Consider the following 22,681-nt stretch of genomic DNA (forward strand, 5'->3'; position numbering starts at 1 on the left):
TGTTGTTGTGTTAAGGTGCATTCACGCCATATCGTAATTACTATAACTACAAGATTCTGGCTCGTAAAAAGTGTCCATGCCCTCGTAGAGCACGTAATCACAGTTTATAAGCTGGAAGTTTTCTGAAAGCTCCCACCTGCACCATGTGGCCACTGTAGATTCATGTAGGTGCCATAGAAACGCATAATTCCCAGTCGAGGACGTGAACAGCTCTAAATATAACAATGTGTTGTCATCTCAAGATTTCGGTAATTACGCGGTGGCGTGAATACAGCATTACGCACAATTTATGCTTAATAGAACATACTTTTTTAACGGTTACAAAGTTCTTCATCAAACTATATGCGATTTCAGACACAGCAATAGACTTTGGGGTGGACTGCAAAACTCCAAGTAGCCACCAAGCAATGACCCAGAATACCTTAGCAACTTCATAGCAATATGCTAACAACATTAGCATTGTGGTAGCAAGTTTTGAAAGAGCAAACACCATACACACATAAGTGTCTAGGTTGCTTCAGACAGGGTAAAAAGGCTGCATGTTTATGTATTATGTATTTTCCTGCAGAGTCCGAGCCATGCTCATTTTTTTTTTTTTTTCCTTAATAGTTTCAAAGATATTCAGTTTGACCTGGAAATGTCGATCTTCAACATTTATGTTATCTGTGATGAGCTCAGCGGTGGGGTCTAAAGTCGAAACCTCAGCTCGGGAGCTCATACAGTGCTCACAATAAGAATGTTTGACAGTTTCCATGTTTTACAGCGCCAGTGCAAGTCTGGGCCACTTATCAGTGCTCACGCTGTCCAGTTCCTCTAGAGTGACAGGCCGTTGAGAGGTGGCCCATCGAGAATTTTGAAAGGTTCACAGATAGCTTGACGCGTCCTCCTCCTGAGCTTTACAGACATTCTGAGCATTGCCACCCAGGTCTGACATCCAGCATATTTTAACACCCTAATCACAACTCTGATGGAGATGCAGAAGACTTTGCGAAGAAGGTTAAGTGTTGTTTCATTTTTAAGGAAGCAGGGGTCTTCACCTTCTTTAGTTCACTTGGAGATGATTGATGGAGGTTATATAAAGGATGCATGAGCCCCGCTTCTTTTGAAGATGAAACGTATGCATTCGTTTGTGAGCCTGTGTGTGTGTAATGGCAAATGAATCATGTTTCCATGTCAAAGAACATATCAACCATTACTGTACATTCATGAAGCTGACATTTCAGTTAAAGCTCTATAGTTTCACACCTCCTGTTTATTCAAATGATGTGTTTGTGAAATGCAAGTGTCTTTTCAATGCATTTTAACCAATATTTCTCTTCTTTTTTCCTCAGGATATGACTTTTGAAGGACTAACTTGATTTTGATTTTGACATTATATATGAATATTTGGTAGTGAAGAGATCAGTTAGCAGAGTATTGTTTTTTTTTTATGGTACATCATTCCAACATGATGTGAATCAACAAAAGAGGTTACTGATAACATTGACATGACTAATCTTTGTATTGGTTTTCTAATTGAATTTTTCATTCTATATCTCATCCTGTGCATCCCTTGTGCAGGAAGTCTTGTGCATTTTTTCTCTCTCTCACCCTCTTTTTGCCACTCCATACATTGTCTTTCTTCCGTACAATAAGTGTCAACAGAGAATTGTCATTTCAAAGCAGTGTCTTATCATACTTCTCTCAGATACCAGATAAATCTTTAAACGTAACCGTAAATGTTTCAGCTGGTGGATCTGAAATGGAAAAAATTCTATACAAATCAGTTCTCGCTTGTACTATCAGATCAGGAGCGTAACGTGTGAATGCGTTCTAACCGTGTAAAGGAGACATTAAGCAGACAGTGGAACAGTGATTGCAAATAACATTGGTGTTTTGCACAAAAAAGCAAGTCGTAATTTGCTGTGACCACATACATGCAAATAAGCGCATATTTAATAGGAGGGGTTGAATGTGAACGGGGGCAAATGCACTGGAGTGGTGTTTGCGATTAGGCTTTCTCAAAGATTCTGAATTTTGATCTGCTGTATCCATGGCAACCTTTAATACAATACAGCATTTTGAGTCTCAGCCCAGCAGGCTTGTGTCTCTTTCATCTCAGTAGAGAGACAGTTTTGTCAGCTTATGTTCTTTTTTTTCTCTTTTATATTATGTAATTAATATATAATGATATTATGATATAAAAAAAATAATGATTGATTGATAAATGTCTGCATAATAAAAGCTGATTTATTTTAAAGGAATAGTTTGGGTAAAATTGAAAAAAATAATTTACTCATCCTCATGTTCTTCTGAACCTCTATTAGTCTTTCGTTCAGGAAACACAAAAGGAGATTTGAAATAGAATGTCCAAGCTTCTGTTTTTCATATAACAAAAGTGAATGGTGGTTTGTACTGTCAAGCTACAAAAACGAGCCCATATAACTTGTGCACTATGTCTTCTGAAGTCATACAGTCTTTAGGAATAGTCGTTTTAATTTACTTTTAAAATGAAAGAAATTTTTTGAGGTTACGTTATAAGAGAACCAATAGCATTTGGTGTCAACAATGCCAAACCTGTCGTAATGTCTAAATGCCCCATGTTTTTACCTGAATTCCAGTGGAGGGGAATATTTTTAGTGAATAATGGCATTAGGTTCTGGCCTCAGAACACTTGTAATGTAGCGCTTATGTAGGGGTGTTTCCTCCGAGGAGGCAAAGGAGGCAGTGCCGTGTCTCTCATGCCTCCCCCAACTTACTTGTTATAGACCCCCTAAAAGTGTGTGGTGGGTATATGCAGCCTTCACGTGCTCTCGGAATTATCTTAAACATGAGTTTCCTTGGTAAAATTACAGATGAATGCCCTCCCATTTCAAACCTTGAATGCGAGTAGCTCCTAATCACGACCTCAGAAGTGGGAATTATCAATTTTTCCAATAGCACCTGAAGGCAGCATTAGTGGGGGGTAATTGAGAATGAATGAGGGAAAGTCACATGAGAGAAGGCAATTCCTCCATCGCACTATGATTGGATGTGATTGGTTATAATTGGCTATGATTGGTTCACGCGATAAATCCCGCCTATTTTTTTCGTTCATGTTTCGCATTCGCAAATCATACTGCCTTCACAAGCTCTCGGAATTAATAGGCTTTTTCGAGATAAACTACACTAGCCTACCACTGGCTGGCAAGCTCTACCAGTTGCAGGCTTCAAGCTTTCCGTAGTGTGCTGAACCAACGTCATTCATGGCAGACCACATGGTTTTTGCGATAATTGTAGCCGAAGAAGTGGATGCGATTAAAATAAGAATATATATTTACTAGATAGTGTAATCTTAAGTTTTGTTAATGTTTAGTGTGTTTTGTTTGAATATCAAATATTCAATATAAAGTTTGGTTAAATACAGGAACATCTCCAAGAAAAAACACTTAACACCTGTTGTCCTTATCATCATAGAATGTGTTGCTTTTTTTATCTTTGCCGCGCCGCATGAAGTCGAACAAGATTACTGTAAATATGAGTTTCCTAGTAAAAAATTGCACATGAATGCCCTCCCATTTGAATGCGATGAGCTCATAATGACGACTTCAGAAGTGGGAATTATCAGATTTCCAATAGCATGTGAAGGCAGCATTAAAGGGTTAGTTCACCCAAAAATGAAAATAATGTCAATAATTACTCACCCTTATGTCGTTCCACACCCGTAAGACCTTTGTTAATCTTCGGAACGCAAATTAAGATATTTTTGTTGAAATCCGATGGCTCAGTGAGGCCTGCATAGCCAGCAATGACATTTCCTCTCTCAAGATCCATTAATGTACTAAAAACATATTTAAATCAGTTCATGTGAGTACAGTGGTTTAATATTAATATTATAAAGCGACGAGAGTATTTTTGGTGCGGCAAAAAAACAAAATAACGACTTACATTATATTTCAAAACACTGCTTCATGAAGCTTCGGAGCGTTATGAATCTTTTGTGTTGAATCAGCGCTTCGGAGCGCCAAAGTCACGTGATTTCAGCAGTTTGGCGGTTTGACACGCAATCCGGATCATGATTCGTAAAAAAGATTCATAACGCTCTGAAAGACGCACCAAAAATATTCTCGACGCTTTATAATATTAATATTGAACCACTGTACTCACATGAACTGATTTAAATATGTTTTTAATACATTAATGGTGTCACGATCACAATGGATTTTGAGAGAGGAAATGTCATTGCTGGCTATGCAGGCCTCACTGAGCCATCAGATTTCAACAAAAATATCTTAATTTGTGTTCTGAAGATGAACGAAGGTCTTACGGGTGTGGAACGACATGAGGGTGAATAATAAATTACATTATTTTCATTTTTGGGTGAACTAACCCTTTAAGGTGTGTTCAATTATGTGATTTCCACTTGTTGATTTCTATGAGCTCCTATTTGTACCATGTGACCGCTGTGCTACCTGACCGCTGCAGATTCATTTATGCGTTGATAGTGGTGCCATAGAAATGCATAATTTCCAGTCCAAGGACGCGACCATTTCCAAATGTAACGTCACGTGTTGTCATCTCGGGAGTACTGTAATTATAGCATGGTGTGAACGCAGCATGAGTCTGAATGAACAAAAAGAAGGCGTTAATGGGAAGACTAATTAAAAGTAAGTAAACCGCTCATCCACTTAGATATCACCGCCTTATGTTACATCAAAATCAAACTTGAAATGGCCTGAAAGCATGATGATTGTGTGGGGGGTTTTTTGTGAGCAATCAGCTTGGTGAAATTAAAGATACATCTTTGTGTCTTTGACGAGTGTTTATCGAGCAATGGCGAGCATGATGACTGATGATCTGAAAATATGTTAACGATTAAAAAAGAACAGCTGAGCATCCGTTTTAAATTGTTACTGCCTTTAGTTATTATTTTGGAATAAATGCTTAAATACTAACTTGATGAGATTGATATTTGGTTTTAATAAATAGAACATTAATTACATAGTTAGTGTAAAAATACAAAATAGAATTGTATTTGGTTTCTTTTTTAAATATTTATTTAATGTTTGTTTATTTAACCAAATGTGAAAAACATTAAAATGTGACAACATTAAGTGTAACTGGGACATGAATTTACATTTGATTTATTAAAAAAAAAAAATATATATATATATATATATATATATATATATATAAATAAAAACTGTGAGGGCTTTGCCTCCTCATTTCAGAACACGCCACTATTTATGTATGCACTACATTTATGGTGCTTTTGGAGCTTGGCAGCATAAAACAGCATTCACTTTTGCCTAAGATGATGTTGCATTTCACGGAAGTAAAACAATAATATGGGGTCGGAACAATCATTTTAAATTTTGGCTGAACTATTCCTTCAGCGAGCTCTCCATAATTTTGGCCCCCCCAATTGCTTCCCATTTTTAAACCCTTCCGTGCCTGTGTGCCGCAGCAGTGAAGTCTAACAAGGCCATTAAATTTGCGATGAGCTCATCATTTAGGCCACTAAAGCGTGTTAGAGCCGCCTGCAATAGCCAGTTAGGTTCTGACCTTCCATATGGCTTCATCTGTTCATATCTGTTTTGCGCATACTGTTCATTACGAGAGACAAATGACTCGGCTGATATGAGATGCATCTCGAAATGTAATTGAGCTGGTAGCTGGTATCTGGGAGGACTGTGAGATGCATTGCTGTGTTGAATCTTGCTCTGACGGGGCAGTGGGGGAGTGAGAGTTTAATGGTGGCCACTCTTGCAGACATACGAGACACTGGAGCCAAACCTGTGATGGTGTACATTCATGGCGGATCGTATATGGAGGGCACCGGGAACATGATTGACGGAAGTGTGCTGGCCAGTTACGGGAACGTCATCGTCATTACGCTCAACTTTCGAGTCGGCGTCCTAGGTAAGCACTTTTTTCGTTGTTATATAACTTTCCAGGAGCAGCCATATTGGCAAAATAGTACTGAGAATGACAACTCCAAGCATATGGGCGTCTGTTGTTCTGTGTTTATTATTAAGACTACTATTACGTTTACTTGAATATGCTGAATGCTGCTTACTGTATCAGCAAATGCAAAACACCAAAGCAAGAGATTATGTTGATTTGATGAATCCGTGGTATAAACTCTTGCCAAAGTTCAATCAGTTTGGCTTTTCTTTTTTTCTTTTCTTTTTTGGCTTGCAGTGTTGTGTTGATTACTTATTAAAATATGTGCAGACAAATGTTCAGTCATCCATTTATGCTTTTAAATTTGGCACATAAACACAATAAATAATATTTCAGAGTAGATTTATAAAGCTGATTCTGACTCCAAAATACATCCCAAAAAGAAGAGTCTGTTATACTGAAGGAACTTAAGTAAGAGGTTGTTTAACAAATGCTTTTATTTATATGCACATATTAAAGCAGCAATCCTTCTGGAGTAACCTGAAGTTAAATGTCTTGATCAAAAGCACAATTTTTATAGTTCATGGTTGATTCCTTGCTGGATTTGAACCTATAGCCTTTTGGAGACAATACCACATCTGTTAAAGTTTAACTTCACTGATTTTCAACCCTATTTGTATTGTTACAATATAGGTAGTATATGGAAATGAACAATGTTTACACGTTCTCCATGTTACCTGGCCGAGAAATTCACATTTATTTGTCAGCAAAAGTCCACCGGATGACGCAAAATGCTCCAGATCTTTTGTGAAAACTACAGATTTTACTTCCTCATTTTTGTGTCCTCGCCAACACACAGTCAGATCGACACAGGGTTATTTACAAAACAGTTATTTTAAGAGTAGGTTTATCATTGAAAATTGTATCATACTTTATTTACAGCATTATGGTAAAAATGGATTGCAATGGCAACCGCTTTCTTACTTGTTTCTTACTTGCTTTCTTACTTTCTTACAACGGCGATTTTGCTTCAGGCAGAGTTGACAGCACGGCAGTTTCTTTCAGTTTTCCCCTCCGTTTGTCCTAAAACACTGTCCATGGTCATTCAGATTGTCCGTCATGGTGTAGTTACAATTCTTTGCAGCCTTTAGCCACTGCCTACAATGCTTCGAATGCAATATGTCACTGTTTATTGATGTCTTGCTCTCAGGGACAATACAAGTCGATACCATTGTGACTGAAAGTTTGCTAAGAAGTCTATCCTACTAAAGCAAGGCAGTATTTCACTCCCACCCTGGTGTGAAATATAATAATTACTTGCACTTGTCACATCCAGATTTTTTTTTCCCAGCCAGGTTGCATTTGGTATATTTTTTTTTTTACAAATTATGTTTTGCTAATGGTACAATCTCTACAGGTTGTGCAAGGAATGATGGCAGCACTATGAACTTTGCATTTTCCCTTTATTAAAACACAGGACACCCCTCATTTGCATAGTGATAGCTGCTGCAGATGTAATTGAAATTCAGAGCAGACTGAATAATTCCAGGGAAGAAAAATAAATAAATAATAAGATATTAATATATAAAAAAAAAAAAAAAATGAGCCTCTTTTTAATTATGCAGCTTAAAGGTATGCAGAGAGAATTATACAGTATGTAAAAGATTCCTCATTTACCTTGTGGCTATTCTGACTTATGAATCCTCCATGATCATGGCTGTATGTAGGTTACAGGGGTTTGATGTAAAATTCATGCATTTATGCATGCATGTGCCTTATTTGAGGATCACATAAAAAGCACTCTAGAATGAAAATAGCACTCGAGATGTGAATGAATACAGCCTGGAAATTTGCAACACAATAACAACAATCTGTGCACTGTACAGTCTTTATTTCGAGCACTGTTTAATAAGTCTTGCTAGAGTTTTATCATCTCACTGCAGCGTTTCCACCTGTCCTGTGGATGTGATAATTATTGCTTCTAAGTGTGGGCCCTGTCTCTCCAGGGGCCCTATTTGGAGACTTTCGCATGTGAACTCCACACCATGTAGATGGCTGAGAACTCATTACAGGTTTAATATTTAATTACAAATGCCAGATCACCGGCGAGTCTTTCCTGCTGTTGGAGTCCTGTGGATGCTGCGTCTGGCTCTTTGTGACTGATGGGTATGTGAATATTGTGGCACTCAGATTTGATCAGACACAGAGTTTGGTCAGAGACAATTTGTTTATAGAAATCCTGTCTCGTTGAGCCTCGACTGCATGGTGTGTGCATGCCTGAGTGTGGATAAGGCCGGGCTTGCTGGGACCCTTTAATGGCGTGTAATGACTCCTAGTCAGGGGGGAGTATCTTGTATCACTGCTCTTTACAAATATAATTACTCACTGGCTCTCCAGAGCATGTCAAATTCCTTTCCTTGTGGAGAAGACTTAATTACTGTTTCCAGATGCATTAAATATTAACAATGGCCACCTCTCTTTTAAAATCCATGGACCTTTGCCCTTTATCGTGGTAAGCCGGCGGAGCAGTTGCCAAATGTGATTTAGAAAAGATTTGAAATAATACTCGAGCTATGAAAAATATGGAATAAATCACCAGCACTTGGATTTCTGTTTGGTTGAGAAACCAAATATAATATTTATTATTATTATTTTGCAGCCTATAGATATGATTTTAAAACAGTATATTATGGCTGTTTAAGAAGTGTTTTTCTTTTCCCAGAGCTCATAGCTCAAGAAAACATGAATGTTTGATTGCATTTCATTACATTTGCTGTTCTTTCTGACTCAAATCCACATTATACAATTTACATTTCTATGAACATCATCAGTATGCTTGTGAATATAAATTAAACATCCATCTGCACCAAACAGTATGCATTTGTTCGCTGTTATGGGAGTCTAATTAAAAACATGTACGTGGCACAAGAAAAACGATTTCCATGCATGGATCTTCTGTGACTGGCTGGCACTGCCACATTGCAAATCAAATTCAGAAATTAACCATTCAGTCTTCTGCTCTTTGTTCGTCAGATGATATTAGGTATTGGTGCGTTGATTTTCTACGTCACTGACAACTGTCTGTTACTGCAAATGGTTTCCGATTAGATGCTGTGAAACCTTCTTAGCATTCAGAGTAAAATGTTGCATGTTCAGCTGTGATGTGAAATTAAATGTCACATGAATACCTAAAGAGCTGCAGCAAAATCCCCTGGCAAATATATGTTTCATCTAGGTCGAGAGCTTGAGATGCATTTCATGAAAAGAGGGAAATACAGGAGCGAAAGTGGCTGGGTCTTTCTTAGGAAATTGTGCAATTTGTTCCTGAATGTCTCGGGAATTTTTTTTAAATAATTTTATTTTAAATGGTTATTGCTGAAGTAAGAAAATGTATTTCCCCACCTCAGGTGCAAAGAATGTGGCCATAACCACCATCTAAATATTCAGATTAGTGGACATCTAATATGAACCCAAACCCTAAAGCTTCCGATCACTTTCAAAACAAACACACATACAGGTTTGGTTTGCTATCAAAGTGAGGACATTCAATAGATGCAATGGTTTTTATACTGTACAAACTGTACATTTTATCCCCCTACACTACCCCAACCCCTAAAGGCAGGAACACACCAAGCCGACGGTCGGCCGTCGGGCAGTTTTTGTTCATCGGCCGACTAAGTTTTCTCGGTGTGTAATATGAGGACTTACATCATAATACCAGTGTAATACCCATGTCATTATACAAATTTGTGTCCTCATAAATCACAAAACACACACAAACACACATATAAATATACATATACATTTACATATACATATACATATACATATACATACACCAATCATACATCAGTCATTAACATTATGACCACCTTCCTAATATTGTGTTGGTCCCCATTTTCCTGCCAAAACAGCCCTGACCTGTCGAGGCATAGATTCTAGTAGACCCCTGAAGGTGCGCTGTGGTATCTGGCACCAAGATGTTAGTAGCAGATCCTTTAAGTCCTGTAATTTGTGAGGTGGGGCCTCCATGGATCGGACTTGTTTGTTCAGCACATCCGATGCTCGATTGCATTGAGATCTGGGGAATTTGGAGGCCACGTCAACACCTCAAACTCGTTGTTGTGCTCCTCAAACCATTCCTGAACCATTTTTGCTTTGTGGCAGGGCGCATTATCCTGCTGAAAGAGGCCACAGCCACCAGAGAATACTGTTTCCATGAAATGGTGTACATCGTCTGCAACAATGCTTAGGTAGGTGGTATGTGTCAAAGTAACATCCACATGGATGGCAGGACCCAAGTTTTCCCAGCAAAACGTTGCCCAAAGTATCACACTGCCTCCACCGGCTTGCCTTCTTCCCATAGTGCATCCTGGTGCCATGTGTTCCCAGGTAAGTGATGCACATGCACCTGGCCAACCACGTGATCTAAAAGAAAACTTGATTCAGCAACCCAGGCCACCTTCTTCCATTGCTCCGTGGTCCAGTTCTGATGCTCACGTGCCCACTGTTGGTGCTTTCGGCGGTGGACAGGGGTCAGCATGGGCACCCTGACTGGTCTGCAGCTATGCAGCTCCATACGCAACAAACTGCGATGCTATGAGTATTCTGACACCTTTCTATCAGAACCAGCATTAACTTCTTGAGCAATCTGAGCTACAGTAGCTTTTGATAGATACTGCAGACCAGGAACACCCCAAGAGAGCTGCAGTTTTGGAGATGCTCTGATCCAGTCATCTAGCCATCACAATTTGGCCCTTGTCAAACTCTCTCAAATCCTTACACTTGCCCATTTTTCCTGCTTCTAACACATCAACTTTGAGGACAAAATGCTTACTTACTGCCTAATATATCCCAAAGCTATATACAGTATATAAATAAACACATATAAACACAGACACACAACATTACTGTGCTGAAAAAGCAATGCAGAGGGCAGAAAATGGCTATAAGCAGTCTTAACTAGCAAATGACATTGCACCACATCACATTATTATTTTCAGTTAGTATTTTTGTACTGCCAAAAATGTTTTAAAGTAACGATCACTTCTTATCACTTGATGATTTTTTTTCCCCTTCTCCCCATAATTAAAAATTAAGCTTGGTTGAGGCCTGTATGAATGAAATAATGCATATTTTTCCTTTTGAAAGTATGAAATATGCTGCCGTGCAGAGAAACCTCAGTTTGAACCATCAAAAAAGAACATGCGATAATGGAACCATTATTTTCAAAGAGGGAAATTGCAAAAGACAAACTCTTTGTATGTTTACTGTCACTTTTGAGCAATTTAATGAAAAATAGAAGTATTAATTTAAAAAAATAAATCTTATTGACCCCCAAATATATCACCAAAGCTGTTTATTTGATCAAAGAAATACAGTAAAAACAGTACAATTGTGAAATATTATAAAATATGAATATAATTGTTTTCTTTGTGAATATATTGTAAAATGTCATTTATTCCTGTGACCAAACTGAATTTTCAGCATCATTACTCCAGTCTTCAGTGTCAGTTGTTCCCTCAGAAATTATTCGAATATGCTGATTTAATGCTCGAGAAACATTACTGATTATAATCATTGTTGAAAATAGTTGGGCTGCTTCATATTTTTGATACATTTTTTTTTTCTTATTTTTATAGAAGACCTTTTATTTTAATATTTTTTTTTTGTTTTTGCAATTATGTAGAAGTCTTTATTGTCACTTTTCAATCAATTTAATGCATCCATGCCAAATAAAAATATTAATTAAAGAAAAAAAAATGTAATGACCTGAAAAAAAAAAATGGTATACTGTATACCAATTAATGGGGACTCAAATTGTACCATTTTCTGAGAATCACTCCTCTATAAAGTTTTGTACATTCTGACAAATTTTTGAAGCGAAGCGATAAGATTAAAATTGTGACAAATGTTTTATTCATATGTGCTGAAAAGCAAGAGTGATGAGGGGAGAGATTCAAAAGACATTTTTCTGTGAAACAAAGTCTGTGTGCTCAGAGAGACAGACATCCGATTAAATTATGAAAAACATAGAAAGAAATTACAGTTATTCTAATCAAATGAGAATGAATCGGAAGAGGAAAAAAAACATACTCTGAAATCAATTTATAGGACAAGTTAAAAAATTAAATGCCTAAAGGCTGAAATAAATCGAAGATGAAATTCTGCAAATGTTTGGCCTGTTAATGCGGTAGCTGCCCAGAAGCAAATGATGAGGTCTTCAAGTTCTCTCGCACAGTCTGCAAACTTTTCCCAAGTGCATCAAATGTCTTTTTCATAAGTTTGAACGAAGACAACAGAACCATCAATGTAGTTAGAAACTTTGCGCTCCAACATTCCCAGGAGTCTCTGGTTTTCCTCAGGCAGTTTTGATTTACCTCCAGGGCCTGCCAGTTCCAGAGCTCATGCCTTTTGGCCTTGTGGGTGATATAAATTACACAGAAACCTCAGTAAAAACCGCAGTCTCTTTATCCAAACCTGACCTCTGGGTTTGAGGGATTGATCTTCAGTATGATGGCTGCTGTCAAAGTGTCGTTTGAGTGCTATGACATTTGGGTTCTTCCTGCCTAGTTTTCCACAATTGAGAGATTTGTCAACAGTTCAAGTGAGACAGACCGTGTCATAAGAAACTCTTTTTCGGTCACACAAGCCATCAACTTTTTTAGAGCTCCTGCTACTCGAGAGGACTTGTTTTCTGAAAAGACTGTATGCTTTGCTTTGCTTTTTCTGTGCATTTTCTGTGAAACCAATATGCATAATACACAAAACAAGAGTACAGTTTATGCAAGTAAACATTTTGCAGATGCTTTTATTGATAGCAATAGTAGACTTTATATGGTGAAAGTCTCCTTGGATGTCTTGCTCAAAGACAAAATACTAGTCACAGCTCAGGAACAGCTAGTACTGTCATCTCTTTTCACAAAGACAGTTGTTTTCCAGTAGACGTTCCTACCATGGTATTCAACTAGAGACAGATCACTTTCTCCATGCGGTCACTTCATTCTGTCAGTGTGTGAATTACCCTTTCTGGTAATGTGCTGTACCACAACCCAAAATATGTCATTCACTGTAGCTTTCTTCCAGAACCTAGCTGTCTTGTTATCTACTGCCTACTTAGGGAGATACCTTCTTAGGTAGCATCCATACTGAAATGGAACATTTGATTTGGTTACTAAGCGACTGGTTTTGGAAGCTCTATATTCGGCACACGAAACGCGTTCCTCATAAGCGCCCTAGAGACTTGACTAACAGTACATAGCACACAAAATACTGGGTGAAATAACTGTGAATTGTTCAATTCATTGCTGTATTGCACAAAATGTATACACTGTAAAACCCAATAAGTTCAGAATACTCAAAACATTTGAGGAAACGTATTAGCTCAAAACATTTAAGTAAACTAACTCATTTTTTTAAAGTTGGTAGAACTTAAAATTTTTGTGACAAGTGGGGCGGGGCTGAGAGCCATGGAAGCGGATCAAAGCCAGTTTGGTGCACAGATGTCTCTCACTAACAATCCCATCACCAGCATCCCTTTTCCAACTAATCATAATGTTAATTAAGGCTGGAATACACTACACGATTTTTGCCCCGATTTATAGTCTGAACAAGTTGACGCTAGTTGGCAAAAGTCAGAGCCAGTCTGCAGATTTGAGCCGACAGATTCCATGGAAAATCGCGTAGTATATCATGATCATAGACTCCGATTTTTTAGCTTCAGATTTTGATTCCATCCAGTCGGAGGATATCAAACATGTTTGATATTTTGATCCGATTTTAGAACACACATCAGTGCACTATATGTGTTGTTGTTATATAAGTACACGATACAGTCATACGCTGCCCAAACAATGCAAATCAAGGGTGCAAAGTCAAAAAGATCGAGAAAAAAATGAGACTACTGTACAAAATCGGGTAATAAGGAAAAACTTACCTCATTCAGTGCACGAATCACAAGCTTGGCGCCTGACGAGTAATCATGGTTATCATGTTGAGACACTAAAATATACCGCTTACAGCCGCTAGATGGAGCCGCGCCCGCGAGATCGCACATGACATTCATGAATGATTTGTTTGCGGCAGTTTCGTCACACTGTCGGGTCAATACAGCTCACGTCGCTCCCAAGTTGAAAAATACGGAAATTCTTTTTCATAACGCAATAAAAAAAATCACTGAAGAATAAGTGGAGCTCCACCATGATAGAAAAATTGCTTCAGTAAGTACTGTACTGTTAGCTTTGTCTTGAGAGAGTTAACAAACCACATTCTGGATTCATCCGGATTCATTCATTATTAAATATGTTAATATTCATCACTATACATTTACGCCAGAAGAATTATTAATTATATTACATTAAATGTACATAGCGACTGATTATGATAATTGATTACATTATAGGTAACAACTTGGATATTCATAAAACTACACAATTTACCTCTAACTCCTGTTGTAATCTGTCCATACTGACTGTGTCTACCCACCCCTGTCTATCTTCAAAAGCATTTGCCTCGCATCTTCCACTACTCATCTCTTGCATTTGTTTCGCCTGTCTGTCATGCGTCTCCTAGCAACCAAACATGTGTTTCTGTTTGTGTTCCGAACGATTTTAAAGTCTGGTAGTGTATGATGCCCGGCTTTTCTCTGTAACCATTTACAAAGTCGGCAAGTGTATGATGCCTACTGTTTTAAAAATCTGTTCAGATTTTAAAAATCGTGTAGTGTATTCCAGCCTTTACACACAGTTAATTTACATAAACATTACATTCAGATCTTGGTTAAATGTTACATAGCAAATAACACATACTATTATAACTATCAAAGAGACTGTCATTACATACTTGCATATATGTAATCAAACAACATATGTGGTTTTAAATGTTTTGCAGCTCATCCTCAACCTAACCACAGGCTCTACTCTTCACCACAGTGGTAACCCTACAAAACTAACATAACAGAACCCCACTGAATCCCAACATAACACAACATTAAACATTAACTTATATCTCCATATGTTAATCTTGTGCAAAAACACACAAAATAACACTTAATTTCAACAGTTATTTATATGGTCTGATGCAAAGCATGCTGGGAATTGGAAATCTGCTGCAGCTCAACACAATCATATTAAGTTCAGCTTACTACAATGAAATTTTGAGTTCATGCAACTTTTTCCTATTAAGTACAATGAACTTTCATTATTATTTGAGTGAAACAAACTCATTTAATTTAATTAATTTTACTGTTTGATTTTACAGTGTAGTTTTATATTGCTTTTGTGTTGTTTTTCAAGGAGCTTGTTACAGTGGCTTCTAGTATTGCCTTTTCAGTGAAGGATACTTCACGCAATCTACAGTATAATGCCTTGAAATGCTGTCCAGGCAGCTTGCAAGGTTTTATAATAGAGCTTCTGTTTTCTGTTTATTACAGTTGCAAATACCTTCAGGTTTTTATAAGCACTATACAAGCCACTACAAGTCATGGTTTATAGCCTTTATTTTTCACTTATGTTGGAAAGAGACCAGCCATCTATGTCTTTCTTTGAGAAGAAAAACTTATAATGACAGGGAGCTCAAAGAGTTGTGCTCTTCAGGTTGTTTTTTTCTTAAAAAGAGATGTGCATTGATGGTTTGGGGCCAAGATTTGTTGCCTCTTGGCCAAACTTTGCATCCATCATGCATGTGATGACATTTTGCTGACCTCTAAATCTTGTTGTATCTTTTTTTTAGTACTGGATTCTGTCTACTACAGTATAAATGGCTACTGGGTGAAGAATTCTCTTATTTTGGTCAGGGCATTACGTTCATCTGTCTTAGAGTAGGCATATTGGTTGAATGTGTCCCAACAAAGTTTGCAAAGATTGTTGAGTTTGGTATAAAGCAGTTCTTCTCTATTCCTGTTTTCCATGTTCAGTTTTATCTGAAACAGTTGATGGCCATGTTTTACAGCATTGGTTGCTGTTCATATCGTGGCATTTCAGAAATGAAATGAAATATAATTTTCTAAAGCAACAAGTATTTGAGCTCTTTTATCATGATTCATGTTTCATTCGTACTCGCGCTTCGCATTGTAAGTGCAATGCTGTACCAGGTGAGCCACAGAGCAAGTTTACTATGGTAGAAAAGCCACACATTTGGAGCTGATTATGCGATGCAAATGTCAAAATGTATTGGTTTACAAATCACGCAGTATATGGTAAAAGTGTTTTGAGGTCATAACATAGTATTGTGCAAGGAACCACACAAAAACTTGATTAATTTATAATCTGTTCCTGTTTTACTGCCTCTAGCTCAGCTGGAAACTGCAGTGAATCATATGTATAGGTACGTTTTTGGAGTTTTCCAGAAATGTAGGTGTTTTCAATGTGCCTGGGTTACAAAGCCATATTGATCTTTGTTTCGACCCCCTCTAGAGCAGATCAGGTCAGCTGGAGGCAAATATGTGTATAAATGTCTTTTTCAGTTGAACTCTTCATGTATCAGGCTTCTTGTTTACAGTCTGTTGCCGATATCTCAGGCGATCCATTACTTCATTTGATTTGACGCTCACGCTGTAGCATAACTTTTTCTTCCTCTATTCCAGCCAGTCTGAGCCCTGCTCAGCTCATTTGTCTTCTACCATGAGGGATGGTTTGTCCATCATCAGGTGTGTTTGGGTCAGAAATGATCTGTCTGGAGAGACTTATATTGGCTCCCCGGCCAACTCTTGCTACTCATCTTGTCAAGTGATTAATCATGCTTTGGCAAGTGAAAGAACCAAGGCCAGCTGTCTTAACGCATGTGGGAGGCAATATTCTCCACATTGTGTCGGCTGAAATGAGGAAGGTGGGCGTGGAGGAGTAGCAGAGAGGTGTGAAGTTGGGAGCCATGAGAGTGGAGGTGGGCGCCCAGTCCACTCACTTTATGTGACTCGACAAAAGAGAAACTCAAAAGCACATGAAAAAAGAAAGAAAAAGGCTTTGCTGAGTAGGTGTAATTATTTGCATGTGCCTCTTGTGAATGAAAAGCCTGTCGGAATTGGTCACAGGATGTTTGAATTTCTAAAGTGTTGCTTTTGAGGCAACGCTAATTCTGAGAAACCAACACCGCTCGCATGTAGAGTGGGAGGAATATCGGAATGGATGAATTGAACAACCAGTATGTGAAGACTGAACTTGGTGTGAAATCCTATATCATTCATGCAGGATTAGAACCAGGAAACGGCTTTGTGAAGATTTAGTATGGAAGGTTTTTTGGAGGTATCTGATGTTATAGTGGGAAATCTTTTTTAGGCATTGGGAAATTGTATTTTATGTGGTAACTCATATGACATTTCTGAAAGCTGTGGAGACTTGTCATCTTTACAGTAATACACCATGCTAAAATACTGCAGTGTACACACGAGAGCTGCCCACCAAAACAGCATTTAAAGGCTTCGTAGGCGCACTGCCATCAGGAGGGCCCGGCACAGACGTACAGTCATCTGCAAATTTTATTTACATTTGAGGGAAAATCTGTGGTATTTTTCAGAATGGATTTACACTTGCTAAAATGTTTACTGCCGTCTTAACTGAAAGCATAATCAGATTAGCTAAAATATTTAATAAGCAAACACACAAGGGATTTGTGGAAGTTTATGAATGACAGCAGGAACGGATTGGAAATAGACAGCACTGAATCTTTTCCTGGTTGACTTGTGGGGCAGCACAGTTGTTAATCCTAAATTTTATATACAAATAATTTAAAGGGAAAAAGAAGTGAAGATACTGGCAGTTAGTAGTTTGGTTTAATATTTTAGCTCCATTCTGAATCTGCACTGTTTAGAACTGTGAGTGAGACCTAGTTTTAGTCCAAGTTACAGATCCAACAACTTTATATTTTAATATTAAGTGAGAGAGTGAATATGTGTTGAGATGTTTAATAATAGTATTTATAATTGTGTAATATATAATAATGTTTTGAGGGTGCTGATAATGAGTCATTGTTGAATGAGTACATTAATAATGGTCCGTCATTAATAGGTAATTATGCAGGAAAATGATGAGTACTACATTAACATTTCAGTAACTATACCATACCATACCATAACAACCAACTAATGTTGCTTATTTAATACTTTTTTCTTTCTTTCTTTTAAAGGTGTCCTACTATTGCCCCTTTGACGCAATATAATTCTCTGGTGTCCCCAGAATGTGTCTGTGAAGTTTCAGCTCAAAATACCCCACAGATAATTTATTACAGCTTGTCAAATTTGCCCTGATTTGGGTGAGCAAAATCAAGCCGTTTTTGTGGGTGGATTGCTTTAAATGCAAATAAGCTCGTGCTCCCCGCCCCCAAGCTTGCTCATCATTCCAATACACTGAGGCATACATAATACAGAAGCTAACAGCAAATAAAACTCACAAAATGGATCATTACAAACTAGTGGTTCAACGGATCACAAAACTCACGGTTCGCATCACATCACGGTTATGAAGTCACAGATCGGATCATTTTTCGGATCAGCAAAAATAATAATAATAATTAGGGGTTGGGGGGGTAACTTAACTTTGCATTTATTACTTAGACCACTTTAACTACTCTGATACCACAGCAGAAACTACAAGCCTAACTTATACATTATTAAAGGCAAGTGAACAGACTGTAAAAAGGACAAATACTGTACACCAATTACAAGCATAGATAAATACAACATAAAATTACAAAAATAATATGAGTTCTAACTGTAGTATTAATTTTTGTGTACAGAAATGTAATAATTAAATATAAAATTAAACTGTTCACTGTGTAAATGTAATGTAATATAGATTAATCTTAGTTAAAGCTGTGTTTTGTTGTTTGATTTACATGACAGACAACAGCAGGTATTTGTAGGTTGCTGTCACTTTAAGAGTAAGACTCCATGCACGCGCACATCAGATAGATACACATCCGATTCCGAATTCTCACCTCGTTCAATAGAGGGTATGCATCGACGTCACTTTCCCGCCGAAAGTGCGCTCCCTCAGCTGGACTGAGTGGCAAAAGGACCTACTGCGTGACTGGATTTAATAGGGAAAACTGCGAAAATGCGAGTAAAACTAACGAATTACACTAAAGGTTGGGCTCGAAAGTGTTTCTTGCAACTTGTCAAATAAACCTAATCCATGGATATTGACATGCAGCCAGGAGTCGTGTTTCCTGACATTTATATGTGCCTGATTTTGACGCCGGGGAAATACAAAAAGCAAATCTGCCTGTGAATATTTTATATAACTACAATATAGGTAGGTTTAAATCCGCGTAATCACTTATATCAATGTTATATCGTCATATTGTCCAGCCCTAAAACTTGTATAGATTTAAAGTATAGTTTTTGTCAGTGTTTATTTTAAAACACACAATTATGCAGAATATATTTAATTGATGATTTGTCAACATAATATATAACAATACAATATATACGGCATTATTTTACATCAAAATCCAACAATTTGACACAAAATGATAACTGCAAATCCATGTTTCTCTGCCCAGAGTCGAGTTGTTTCTGTGAATTGCAGCAATCCATTTGCTTCTTTTTTCAGCAGTCTTTAAATATATACCTCAGGTTTTGTGTCAAAGCTATCTGTACAGTCAATCACAAAGCTCTTTTCCATTTTGGAAGTGTTTTGTGTGTTTTTCGCGGCATTCACGCTGAAAACCAATGCTGCCGCTCAGTGTTTGTGCCACTCAGTGGGCGTAACCGCAGTCATAACGATTGACGGTGACGTCACGTGCATACCCTCTATTAAGACATAACCGAATGTGTTTTCGAGAATTCTTCATTATTTTATTATTTTTACTGACATAATGCGTGTATGTGACCATCCAAGTGCATTGAGGATGCGAAAGAGAAATTAATTTAGAGTTTAAGAGCTATACTGCATGCGATACCGAATTAAATCCTCTTTTGCCTCTTCTAGCGATGGAATGGTTTTATATCTATTTAATGTGTGAAATAGCAAGACAAAACAAATTATAACCTGTTCACTCTATTGCGGTGAAACTTGCAAATGATCCATGAATCACATGCGTCCCGAACCGTGGGGCTTGATCTGAACGGATCAACAACGATCCGTTTAACCACTATTACAAACTATTCTTAATGCAGCATATAACATAGGTATGGCATATATTTTGTGGATGTTTGCTAAAATTCGATTCTGAATGAGTTTGATAGTGTGCCGCACGGCTAACGTGGCTAAAGCTACACACTGTTGGAGAGAATCGATAAGAATGAAGATGCGTTTATGAATTATTCAGACTACACGCGTTTTTGGGTTAAAAATGACAATAACGACATGGCTCATGGCTCTGCGTCCTTAGTGGCTCAGATGCCAGGAGTTTATGGAGACTCATATGTTTGCTATTAGCGGCCGTTCACAGATCCGTGATAATGTTTACATAGCTGAGACATATCACAAGCTCAGGGATGGTCGTTCTTGAGTGCTGCTGTCCTGCAGAGTTTTGCTGTGACACAAATCACCTTCCTTAATGTAGCTTTAGTAATCCTGAAGACATTCAAGTGTGTTTGATCAGGGGTGTAGCATCAGTTCAGTTCGCATCAGTTCAGAAGGCCTTTATTAACCCCCTGGAGCCATGCGGAGTATGTTTATGATGGATGGCTGTGGATGGAGATACTTTCTTCAGCTCATACTCATTGATCCCACTCACTGCCATTATAAAGCTCGGATGTGTCAGGATATTTATTAGTATTTCTCCGATTGTGTTCATCTGAAAGAAGAAAGTCATATATAGGATTAGGATTGCTTGAGGGTGAGTAAAGCTTGGGCTAATTTTCATATGAAAGTGAACTAATCCTTTAGTTCAAAGTTTTTTGCACCATATATATATATATATATATATATATATATATATATAAACCTATAATTTTCAACCTTCATTCTGACCCTCTGCCTGAAATTATCCATTTTTAAGGCAAGGCTCCTTTAAGGATTGTCAGTAAATGTTCTGAATGGCTAACATCATTGCATAGGAAACAGTATCAATGCCCATTCGCTATTGCAGTAAGTGTTTTGAAAACATTATCCATATAAAACTGTCATTTACCAAAAACATCCATATAAAACCATCATTAAAACCTTTGTGACCCCAGCCCCCGGGACAACGGATGGAAATTAGCCTTCGGCTACAATCCGGTGTGTTTACATTCATGTACAAATCATGTCTGTCCATTAACCCACACTGTTCCTATCAAATAAAAAAAAAAAAAAAAAAAAAAAAAAGGATTGTCAGTAAATGTTCTGAATGGCTAACATCATTGTATAGGAAACAGTATCAATGCCCATTGCAGTAAGTGTTTTGAAAACATTATCCATATAAAACCATCATTTACAGAAAAAGAATTATGAAATCATTTACTTACAGTCAGATCCAATACAGTTGGCTGCTTCATCTGTCAACAAAAGTTTCTTTGCGAACTCTCTATTACACTGTGCCTCGTTTACAAAAAAACCCGCAAAATGCTCTGAACAAACATATAATACTCAGACACGATCCAGGACATCATTAAAATAAACCATCCACTTGTTTTCAACACTGGGATCCTTCTGAAGTCTGTACAGAGATGCAAACGAGCTGTTCAAGTGGGTTAAGTATGTCAGAAATGTGCATCTGTATACTGTAAACTGTGTAGAAAGCATCAGTGATTATAATGGCTTCTATTTGTATCGTGTGTAGGCAAATGTCAGCCGTTGAGGCACTGAATGCCAGAGGGTGAGACTTAAAGGGTTAGTTCACCTAAAAATAAAATTTCTGTCATTAGGTACTCATGTCGTCCTAAACCCGTAAGACCTTCATTTGTCTTCGGAACACAAATTAAGATATTTTTGATGAAATCTGAGGGTATCTGACCCACATATAGGCAACAATGTCATTGCACCTTTTGAGGTCTAGAAAGGTGTTATAGACATCGATAGTCAATGTGACTACAGTGGTTCAACCTTAATGTTAAGAATACTTTTGGTGCGCAAAAACAAAACAAAAATAATGAATTTATTCAACAAATTCATCTGTCCCCTATCATACAGCTACGCTATTTTCGTTGAAGAGCTTCAGCGTGGTTTCGTCCGAATGCAGGCTCAGTATTGGCCAGCTTCTGTGTCTGCATCAAACGCATGCATTGTGCTGATCACGTGACCAGAGCCGTTCGGACGTGAACATGCCTATTAGGGCTGGGTAAAAAATTTTAATCAATTCTCATTTTTACAAACCGATATCGATTCTTAAATCCCAAGAATCGATTAGTCTAGTCTGTTTTCAGTTGATGAATAAGCAGAATATGTAGCGCCTCCCACCCAATAAATCCCAATAATCTTTGTGCTTTGTTACTTTTGATATGAAGCAAAGTCTCAGATTTCAAATGACGTCCATCTTATTATGAGATTCAAAAAATAAATACCGTTTTGGCACTGTTTCTATAGACGTGACAGATCGCTCGCTGTAGCACCTCAGTTAAAGAGAAGCGGCAGCACGGAGCGCATGTGAACATCCTCTCCTCCGCTTTAATACCAGTTACAGCGTAAAATAACACGACTAAACATCTGAAGGTATGTTAAAATATACAGTACAACTTACCGAAATCCGTATCATGTCTCGTGTAATAGCTCAATCAGTGTTTCAACCTCGGAAAGACGTCAATAAATCAGCTTGTAAACAATGTCACTTAACGTCACTTTTATCTCAGAAAAACATATTCAGTGACCATAAACTCATTAGTCAGCTAGTGTACTCTAGAAAGCAACATTCTGATAAATGTAGTTATGCACCATTACATATTCATTATAATTTTTAATGT

At 37.7% G+C, this 22,681-nt stretch overlaps 1 protein-coding gene across 1 annotated transcript in view; it reads left to right on the forward strand.

The window, feature by feature from the left end:
• The window catches only part of nlgn3a (neuroligin 3a), a 272,172-nt gene that overhangs the window by 112,816 nt on the left and 136,675 nt on the right, over positions 1 to 22,681 (forward strand). The window contains exon 5 of the mRNA XM_067391373.1: positions 5,731 to 5,880. Coding sequence (XP_067247474.1) covers positions 5,731 to 5,880 — 150 coding nt within the window. The remainder of the gene's footprint in view (positions 1 to 5,730; positions 5,881 to 22,681) is intronic.

The sequence above is a fragment of the Chanodichthys erythropterus genome, chromosome 1 (genome assembly GCF_024489055.1).
Source record: "Chanodichthys erythropterus isolate Z2021 chromosome 1, ASM2448905v1, whole genome shotgun sequence".
NCBI classification, from domain to species: domain Eukaryota; kingdom Metazoa; phylum Chordata; class Actinopteri; order Cypriniformes; family Xenocyprididae; genus Chanodichthys; species Chanodichthys erythropterus.